Genomic DNA, 10967 nt, shown 5'->3' with positions numbered 1-10967 from the left:
GCACTGTATATATATATATATATATATATAACTAAAATTAATAGAAGGTTGAATTCCATGCACTGTATATATAACCAAAATTAATAGAAGGTTCGATTCCATGCACTGTACATATTTTGCCAAGTTGGCTAGAATTAGTTTTTCCATTTGTTTCGTTAGGGAAGTTTTATGAAATGGCCTCTTTGAGCGAGACCCAGGCACAGTATCAGATCAACAGTGCTGAGAAGAAGTTTGTGGAACACACCACAAAATATTTATCAAGAATCTACCCCAAGGGATTACGGACAGGATCAAGTAATTTCAGTCCTCTGCCTTTCTGGAATGTAGGATGTCAACTAGGTAGGGGCTTTATGATAAATTGTTACATTCATTCAAGTCCATTATTAGTAACCCAATGCTGAGGACATGAACCTAATCAAAAGTGTGTGTTTTTTCTCTGCAGTTGCCCTCAACTACCAGACATTTGACAAATATCTATACTTGTATGAAGCTAAGTTTGCTTTGAATGGAAATTGTGGATATGTATTGAAGCCCCACTTTCTAAGAGATGGTAAGATCTTTAAGTAGTTTGATAACAGAGGATTCGTGCATGTAAAAGCTTAATTTTTTATTCTTTTATCATAATTACTTTTAAAAACAGGATTTAATGTGTTGTATATTTAGAAGCTTGACTGTTCTGAGATCTATGGGGTATACCTTTATAATTTTTCTAAGCTGATTAGTTCAAGCTACTGTGAACAATATTATTGTTTGCTTTTTTTTTATTAGTATTTCTCTTCTGGCTTTTTATTTTACAAGCATTCTATGGGTGAAAGTGATATTGTATTTTAATTCACCTTGTGTGTTTGTGAATCTGTCTAGGAATGCCTCCCACTGTCTTAGTGCTAGCATGTCCTTATCTATAGTAACCCCATAAGATTACCCAGTCATGATGGGGTTCTAAGAGTAGGTTTCCAAGGTTGCTGAATTCAAATCTGGTAACAGATTTTATATTCCTGGTCCATCTTAGGATTTTGGATGTACCATTTTTGAATCTCTGTTCATAACTCATTCAAAAGCTTGTGGAACCAAACTTGGCACACACGCTCCAGTTCCAGAGGCAGGTTTCTTAACTTTTTTTTTTGGGAGGGGGAGTATGAATCCCCTTTGTGGTAGATATAGAAATAATTGTGATGATGGAGAAGCTTGAATGGTACTTTGGAGCCTCTGTGAATCATGAGTGGGCCTTTGAACCCTATAGAAAAATGCATGTATTTTATGCTAGTACAATTAATATAAGAAGATAGTGAGTAGCTGTTGTGAGCTTCTGTGATGATGTACATGTGTATAAGAGAAGCTGAAATATGGTCAACGTGTTTTAATCTGTTCCTGAACTGCTTTTAATAGCATCTGTTGGGAGTTAAGCTAGGCTGCAGAGTTCAAACTTTTTACAAAGTTTAAGATATGTCTTGTTTCTAAACATTACCGTTGTTCGGTTATACAATGGCGAAACTACTTGAACATACTTGTTTGAAGATCGAAATAATGATACTCTCTCTCTATTTTTTCAAAATACACTTTTTTGCTTTATCTTTCCCTATCACTCTTCCACCTTTTTGTGTGTATCTCTTTTTCTTCTGTTTTTCTCTCTGTATAAACTAAACAAGCAATACTTTTTGTATTTTATCTTATATTGCCCAAGTTTGCTACAGAAATATAAGTTAATACAGATTCTTTCTTATTTGAAAATTAACAATATTTACTATATTAAACTTTGAAGACAAAAGAAAAAGGATGTTTTCTGACTCGTGAGAGTTGACTCATTAGTGATCTCAATAGAAGCAGAAGTCTTAATTATTTACTTGAATTTTCATGCGAACATGCAACATACTGTTGAAGTTATCTAACAGGACATGGAGAGTAAAATATTGTTATTTCTTTTGAAACACAGGAAGTTTTGATCCCTCTAACCTAGTGGAAAATCGGTATAAGAAAACCTTGACAGTAATGGTAGGGTAATTATATGTAGTTATTTCAACCTAGAAGTAAAAGTGTGAATGTTATTATCAAAGAATAGGAACAACAACTTACAGGAAATAACCATCATCCACTTTATTAGTTTCATTTCTTATTCAAAAATTACACACAAAAAATATATGATTATAACAAAAATTAGAAGATGTGCCCTTTAAATTTGTGGAAAATTATGCAATTTTGTTTCTGCAAAATCGTATTGTTTACAAGATAACTTTTGTTGCATAACTTCATTAAATTGTGTTACACTCACACTTTTCTTTTGAATAATTAATTTGCTTGTACAAGAAGGCTATTAATTAAAAGGATGAATTTAAAAAATTAATGTTTTTGGAGAAACATTTAATTATTCTGTTTTTAAATGAGTATACTAAGACCTGTAGGTATCTTTGATCCTCACAAATAACTGTCTGTAAGTTTTATATTGACATTGGTAAACATTTCAAAACACTGTGGAACTAGGTTATAAGCGGTCAGCATATTCCCAAGCCTGGAGAAGCTACGGTTGGAGAGATAGTTGACCCTTACGTTAGTATTAAAGTATGTGGACATCCTGTAGACAGCAATAAAAAGAAGACAAGTGTTGTGAAGAACAATGGTTAGTGTTCACTACTGAAATGTAATATTAACATGGAAAGCTGTAATAATGTTATGTAGAATGTGATTGTTTAGCCTAATATTTCAGACTGTAATTAATTGTCAGTTATTTAAGTGCAGGTAAGTGCAATTAATGAATTAAATTAGAAGAAAATACGTTTTTATTTTTGTACAAAAATAAAATTATCTCTATCATACTCTATAAAAAAAAAACAAATTGTAATTGTACAAGTGAAAACTTAAAGAAATCCTACAGATCGTAAGAACTAGTAAAAACTTACTAGTAAGTTTGTTTAAAAGCTCATTTAGCAACTGAATTTTAGAAAATCAGCTATATGTAATATGTAATGATAAATTAAAAGATTACTCTTATCATTTACTGTTAATCAGAATGGTGAATTGTTTATTTTCACCTAGGTTTCTTTCCTGTTTGGAATGAAACACTTACTTTTGATGTCCAAATGCCAGATCTTGCTGTTGTTGTATTCACTGTTAAAGATGAGTCTATAACTGGTCGAAACTTCAGGTTAGGACGTTATGCACTTCCTTTTAACTCAATCACTGAAGGTAAGCTATAATTAAATTTTTGTAGTAAGGAGAAATTTGTTCAATAGACATGTTATCCACAGACAAAGATACAGTGTATTACTTACATATTAAAATAGAAAAATAGTCGAGAAAAACTACATTAGATAATGATACATTCTGATATGATGCATACCTCAACTCACACAAAAACTTTTACCAATTTTCCTCTGCTCTCTAATGCATTAAATAGATTTATTCTCGCTAGCCTTATTACCCCTTCAGTTCAAGCTGCTCATGTAGCATGCATAGTGCATGTGATAACCCTCCACTAATAGGAACATGACACACACACACACACACTCGTGGAGCAGTTGGCTTCCTCTGTATTACATTTCATGTCCCTCTCTTTCTGAATTGGCACACTGAGAATCAGATGTGTTTCCCGCTTGCTTTTGATTTTCTTGTTTTGTGGAGATTTCATACCCTCATGGGGCAGCACCCCTTTAAACTGATGATGATTTTGACCACATCTTTTCTGCTTCTTCGTTTTCTATACCTTCATTTTAGGATCATTTGGAGGAAGTTCGCCATTCAACACCATTCCTCCAGTTGATTACTCAGGTTTGCGGTATCTTGCATGTTTCTCCTGTATCCTTTGATGCTTCCTCTTCCCTGCTAGGTGAGCTCCCTTCTTCTGATTACTCGGTTTTTCCTCCTTCCCCTGATATAGATATTCATGTTCAAAGATTTTTGTCTCAACTTCTTTCAGGGTTTAGCATGCTTCAACCCTGTCGTGTTTCTGAACAACAGAAAGTTGGCCTTTCATCAATCTGCCAGTCATTATTTGGATTCTCAGCATTTAAGTCCACTTTTATCTCTTTGGAGCTCTAATCCTGAGACTTCAGTCTTCTTTTCTCAAGCCCAATTTTCGAGGACTCATCTCACCCTTACTAATATTTTATGTTACCTCTCTTCTATGCAACTTTTATCTGAGGCGTTTTGTCGTTCTGTCAACAATTTGGGAGGGGACTTGGGTCACTTTTGTGGTCAACATTGGTGAGGATCTCTTCATTTGCCCTTTCCCTGCTTACATGGCTAATTTGTTGTTGGGACTTGTTGGGGAAACAGTGCTGCTTGCGGAGGTTCGCCTACCCCCATCTTCCCTCAGGGACTTACGAGCTGCTCCATTCTTACATGATACTGTGTTTGGAGGTTGCCCCAATTCTTTAGAGTCCCGGGTTGATGTGGCCAGATTGCATAATTCCCTATCTTCCCTGGCCAATCATTTATCCCAACCTTCCTCCTCCTCTTCTCCTGATCTGATTGTCATTTCACGTCCTCCCAAGTCAACACCTCATTCTTATCTTTGTTTTTCCTGTACCCATCACGAACATCGGTAATGATATAGGTGATTATCCTATGAAATCGGATCCTGTTGGGGCTAGGCTTCACTTCTTCATGGACGTTTAGGAGCCCTTCTCTACAGATTAGTGTGTTTTCCACATTTTAACAAAGGGTCTCTCCCTACTCTTCAAGTCTTCACCATTCTGTTCCCTCCTTAGAGAGATCTGGTTTCCTGCAATTGTATATCTGAAGCTCTGAGAGAGCTTCTTCTCAAGGAAGCTATAGAGTCAGTGGTTCCTGTTTTTCCAGGTTTATATTCTCGACTGTTTCTCAACCCCAAAAAACTGGGAATTGGTGACTGGTCATCGACCTTTTCTGTCTCAATCAGTTTCTAGACACACACCCCTCCCTCATTTCAGCATGAAGACTTTTCTGTCCCTTTGTTTGGTTTTCACTCCGGGTCTATGAATGACCAAGTTCTACATGACAGATGCATATTTTCATATGTCCATATCTCTCTCTCTCTCCTCCCGCCTTTTTCATTGGTTTGTTCATGAGGGGCATATATTCCAGTTTCGGACTCTTCTGTTCAATCTTGTTTCAGCCCCTTATGTTTTTTTGTCGTATTTTCGGGGCCTTTGCTCAATATCTCTATTCTTTAGGTCTCAGGTCTCATCATTATATGAACAACTGGCTTCCTCTGGCTTCTTCCCTTTTGGCGTCTTTAGTACACACTCATTTCCTTTTCAAGGAGGAGGCAAGAGAAGGTTGGTACATCAAGGTTGAGAAATCTGATATTTCCCCTACTCAGTATCTCATTCGTTTGGGAATTTTCTTCAATTCCCATCTCGGACAGCCTTCTCCCCATTGCCTTCCAGATATGGAGCTGTTAGTAGTCGAGGCTCTATCCTCTCGTTCTCTTCCAGCTTGAGAGGTTCAATCTTTTTGGGGGAGTAAGCTTCTCATCTCATTTGGACAGCCTTCTCCGCTTTGTTTTCGAGATATGGAGCTGTTAGTAGTCAAGGCTCTATCCTCTCATTCTCTTCCAGCTTGAGAAGTTCTATCTTTTTTGGGGGAAGTGGGCTTCCTTGGAAGCACTCATTCTCCTCGGTCACGCTCACATGCGTTCTCTTCAGTGGGAACTCTCTGATCAATGGAATTTCCTCTCAGATTCATTAGATCTTCCAGTTGATCTGCCTGTTTCCCTATGGCCAATCTTGCTTGGTGGTTGGACAGAACCAATACTATGGTAGGTGATCCTCTTCCACTTCCTCGTCCAGATTGACATCTTTTTTCATGGATGCTTCTCTTGACACACTGGAGGTTTCCAGGAATTGGTCTTCAGCAGAATCTGGGCTTCATGTCAATCTGCTGGAACTATTGGCTGTTTGTTGGGCTATGTCTCATTTCCTCCATCTTCTGCAGTGGATTGTGATTTCTGGTGCATTCCAACAACTCCAAGCAGAGGGGTACTAAATCCAGGTCCCTTTGTTTTGGGATACTGGATCTCCTTTTCTGGGGACATGGGCACCATATTCAGTTATTAGCTTGCCATATCCCAGGTGCTTTGAATCTCATAGTGGATTGGTTACCATGTCTGCACAAAGTCCTTCCAGTGAAATGGTCCCTGAATCCTCTGGTTTTCCAAGGGTTGTGCTCTTGTCTATGTACTGCCATCATTTTGGTCTCTGGTTCCTCATCCTCAGACTTTGGGAGTCGATGCCTTCAGCCAGGATTGGAGGAGTCTCCACATATATGCCTTTCTGCCTAGTTCTCTCCTTCATCCAAGCCACTCTGTGTTGGGTACTTTTGGTGGTTCTATATTGGCCAGCCTTGGTTCCATCTTCACAAACCTCTACAGACGTCATTTCCTCTGCCTCTCCTCTGTCTCTGTCACTCTTTGTCAATCTCATTTGAATATCTTTCATCCTGCCATCTTCACCCTCTGACTTCACAATCGATTTTTGTCAGGTTCCTTCGATACACATGGGTCTGACATGGCGTGTTGCTTCTCTCCTTTTGTGTTAGGTCCATTCCTCTACATTGTCAGTTTACCAATGCTGTTGGTATACTTTTTGGCATTGGTCTATCTGGCATGGTTTCCCATCCTACCATTTCTCATCTTTCCCAGTTTTTCACATGACTCTTTCATTAGGACCTTTTTATTTTCCACTGTTTTTGGCTGTCAAGCTTCTTTGTTAAACGTGTTCCACTGCGTTTTTTCATCTCCTATTTCAGTCCTGCCATCTTATTCTCCCTCAATGTATTTTTTCCCTGATTGAGATCTTAATGTTGTATTTTTTTCCCTTCCCATCCTCCCTTTGAATCTTTGTCTTCCTGTTCCCTGTATCTTCTTTCCCTTAAAACCTATTTCCTTCTCCAGTCAGCATCAGTCTAACATTTTTTGCATTGATGTTTCCAGTACCTTTTATTACAGTACCTATGTTGTCCTATGTCCAGACCATTCCTTCAATCTCAAAACCTCCTCTGTCCAGGAAAGCAAATCTGCCTTCACTACCATCTTCATACCTTCCATATCCCATCTTTATTCCTGGCCAGATCCTAATCGCCTTCTGTATCATGTACAGACTTTACAAAGCTATATTGCTCATACTTCTTATTTGCATGGTTCCCATTCATGTTTGTTTCATCCCTGGAATCCTTCAGTGTCTTGTGGTATTTCTCCCATCACCCTTATGGGTTGGATTAGTTAGCTTATTCAGTTGGCTTACTCTTCCTTTTCCTCCAAAGGGTGACTTCTTTATCATGACTCCGTTCATCAGATTCGACATATCACTATGTCTCTGGTAGCTTTTTCGTCATCCTGTGGAGATGATTGTCCAGGCCAGAATGTGGACCACTACTACTACTCATACTTTTGTACCTCATTACTTATATCATTTGGCTGTATCCTTCTCTGATGGATATTGTCATCCTTTAGTGGCAATTCTCTGTGCTCCAGTTCAACTCTAACTTGGGTGAGTTTTTTTGTTTATATTATTTTGTTTTCTTACAGGAGCCTCTTCTTATGTTTTTGTTACATATTCAGATCTCGCTCAGTGGCAAGTGTTGCCTGGCCAGGTATGCCTTACTTTAACAAGACAAAGAATAAAACCCACACTTGTTCCCTTTACGGTTATAACACACACTGTTGAGATGGGTTGTTCTGCAAGACCACTAGCAACTTACCTAGTGGTATATATATTTCTAGCTATGTATAATTCTATTTCATACTTGGTGGACCATCACTCATGAACTATCATGAGTAAAGCATAAAGAGATTTCTGCCCATCCCTGCCTTTCCCATTGCACTTTCTCCAGTGTGTAGTTCTTCTGGACTCCCCACTGCCTTATACCCTCCCTTCCTCAAGTGGAGTTTGGGATTCCTTACCACTTTCCAGTTCCTAGCCACTGAGGTGGTGCAGTATGGCACTCTGTTTACTTGTAGTTGGGGTTATTCTATATATCTTTTTCACAGTCTGCTTGCCTTGGCCATGGTACATAGTATATACTCCATTGATTCTTTGGTACTGTCCTCCACCTTGTAATACCTCATCTGTCCATTTGGGGTTGGGGAGAGTCTTGCTCTAAGGTTTTCTGAGGCCATTCATTATTGGTTGGTTCTCGATGCCACTCATTTCATGACACCTCACTTCTTCAAAGGTGAAAGGCATACCTGTTCCAGTAGTGGTGCAGTTCCCCCTCGTGTGTGCTTTCATTCAATTACTGAGCACACCTGTTCGACTCCCTGTGGATGCTTTCTGTAGGAAGTCTCTTATTTCTATGTTACACCGGTCCCTCCATCTAATCAGTGTGGGATTCTAGCTTTTGTGTGGAGGAGGTATGTATCGTATTGGAAGTTATCATTTTCCTCCACTGAAAATAGATTTCTGATAGATACTTACCTCCAGGAGTGTGTGTTGTGCTCCTATTGATAGAAGGTGGTTGCATGTGCTCTGCATGCTAAATGAGCAGCATGAGCTAAGGGTGAGTCAAATGAGAATAGATTTTTTAATACATTAGAGGGCAGATGAATATTGGGAAAAGCTTTTGTTTGAGAAGAGGTAAGTATCTATCGGAAATCTCTTTTTCAGTGTGGGAAAATGATAACGTAAAATAAAGGTGAGATATGAAGATTGATTAAAAACAGAAAATGTTAAACAGATAGAATTGATAACATGAAATATTAGTGTTAAAATGATAAACATGGAAAATTATCATAAATAAATAAATAATAAGTACCAAGAAAGATAACAGGTACAAATAGAGAATTCACACTAAAAATAAACTTGATTTTTCTGACAGAACTAACCAATGATTGGAGATCACTTACTCCAAGTTCTAGGTTAATTCACAAGGTTGAACAGTACTTAGAGTAGCAATCCAGTAGGCTTCTTTTAATTTCTCTGTCAGCTTTAGTTTTGAAATTGGTTTCAGTGCCGAGTCACAACATTAATAGAATAATCAGGTTGGTTAAAGTGGTAGGCAACAGGGAGGTATTTTTCATTGTTAATAGAATATTTTGGATTATTGAAATGCTTTCTAAGTCATTTTGGTCTGTCCTACATACTGGTGATTGCATTTTTTACATTGTATTAGGTTAATGGTATTGTGTGGTGTGCATGTAATTTCTTTAGAAATTTTGAAGTGTTTTTGGTCAGATAGAAGTACTGTAGGTTACAGACAGAGGTACTGTAGGTTACAGACAGAGGTACTGTAGGTTACAGACAGAGGTACTGTAGGTTACAGACAGAGGTACAGTGGGTTACAGACAGAGGTACAGTGGGTTACAGACAGAGGTACAGTGGATTCCAGACAGAGGTACTGTAGATTCCAGACAGAGGTGCAGTGGATTCCAGACAGAGGTACTGTATGTTTAAAACAGAGGTACAGTGGATTCCAGACAGAGGTACTGTGGATTCCAGACAGAGGTACTGTAGATTCCATACAGAGGTACAGTAGGTTACAGACAGAGGTACTGTATGTTAAAGACAGAGGTACTGTAGATTGCAGACAGAGGTACGGTAGATTGCAGACAGAGGTACTGTATGTTAAAGACAGAGGTACAGTGGATTGCAGACAGAGGTACGGTAGATTGCAGACAGAGGTACAGTGGATTCCAGACAGAGGTACTGTAGATTCCAGATAGAGGTGCAGTAGGTTAAAGACAGAGGTACAGTGGATTCCAGACAGAGGTACTGTAGATTCCAGACAGAGGTACTGTATGTTAAAGACAGAGGTGCAGTAGGTTAAAGACAGAGGTACAGTGGATTCCAGACAGAGGTACTGTATGTTAAAGACAGAGGTACTGTATGTTAAAGACAGAGGTGCAGTAGGTTAAAGACAGAAGTACAGTGGATTCCAGACAGAGGTGCAGTGCTAGAAATAAGTGTGATATTTCATACTTTTTTGGAGTTTTTATAGTAAACTAAATAGGTGTAGAAGTTTAAAACTACAGTTCATTGCATTCAAGTGCTATTAAGAAATTTTCTATGCTGTAAATGTAATGGAGGAGTACGAGTAAACTTACTAAAAATTTTGATGTAATTGTATTTTAGTGTCGACTGAGATGTACTTTGGTTAGGGCTTATTGTGTTTTACCACATTAAAGTGGATCACTAATAAAGCATGTCATGTTTAATATAAGGCAATATGATCAGTTGAATTGACTAGTAAGTATTTTTGTTGTTGTTTTCCAACTATATTCTAATTTACGACGATTGTAACAACTTCTTACTACCTGTAGGTTATCGTCACATTCACCTGGTTGATGATTATCACTCAGTGATTGTCTCAGCAACCCTCTTCGTCCATGTGACGATAGAATAGAAGTGAACATGATTCACAAAATGACAGTTGACTGTTCCACGGGGTTGTTGTCACCCAGCCATTGACATTCTTCACCTAGTTAGAACATCACCCTCATATTTCACGTTGTGTTTCGTGAATGTAAAAGAAGGTTAGCTTGTGTTTTCTAAGTGTACAGAAAGTTTTACCTTGGTTCACATACAAATGAGAAACTTAGTAAGAAATAAAAGTTTTATAATTAAGACTTTTTATAATACATTTTATTTTTAAATTTTCTGATTAAGTTTGATACTGGGAAAAAGTCATTCACATTAAAAAAAAAGGTACTTTAAATATGAATGGATTTCAAAAAACGATTGAATATTAGTTTTGTTAAAATGTCACATTTTGTTTAAAAACTAGTGGAACAAACTGCTGTGCCAAAATACATTTGTGTTACTAACGGCAACTGTCCTACTGCGTAGGTTATTTCCTGCTTTATTGTTTGACTATAAAGTTAACATTAGAAGTTTTGCAGTTTACAACTAAGTTGTTCAGTAGAGTAGTCCATTCAAAGTCTTTTTAATCTTTACTATAATAGATATAGATGTATGTCAGTATCTATGTATGTAACCAAAATTCCTGCACTATCTATTGAATGGCACCACAAACAAAAATCAATAAAAAATTTCATACTT

The 10967-nt window shown here is 37.7% G+C and overlaps 1 protein-coding gene across 3 annotated transcripts in view; it reads left to right on the top strand.

Annotated features, from left to right (window-relative positions):
- Nucleotides 1-10967, top strand: part of LOC106467498 (1-phosphatidylinositol 4,5-bisphosphate phosphodiesterase eta-2-like) — a 35015-nt gene extending 24048 nt beyond the window's left edge. For all 3 annotated transcript variants that reach the window (XM_022395701.1, XM_022395700.1, XM_022395702.1), the window contains 6 exons: nucleotides 160-339; nucleotides 443-550; nucleotides 1931-1989; nucleotides 2476-2611; nucleotides 3028-3177; nucleotides 10229-10967. In XM_022395701.1, the coding sequence (XP_022251409.1) occupies nucleotides 160-339; nucleotides 443-550; nucleotides 1931-1989; nucleotides 2476-2611; nucleotides 3028-3177; nucleotides 10229-10311 (716 nt within the window). In that variant the 3' untranslated portion in view covers nucleotides 10312-10967. The remainder of the gene's footprint in view (nucleotides 1-159; nucleotides 340-442; nucleotides 551-1930; nucleotides 1990-2475; nucleotides 2612-3027; nucleotides 3178-10228) is intronic.

The sequence above is a fragment of the Limulus polyphemus genome, unplaced genomic scaffold (assembly GCF_000517525.1).
Source record: "Limulus polyphemus unplaced genomic scaffold, Limulus_polyphemus-2.1.2 Scaffold2636, whole genome shotgun sequence".
Lineage (NCBI taxonomy): Eukaryota > Metazoa > Arthropoda > Merostomata > Xiphosura > Limulidae > Limulus > Limulus polyphemus.
This window is presented reverse-complemented; position numbering and strand designations above follow the sequence as displayed.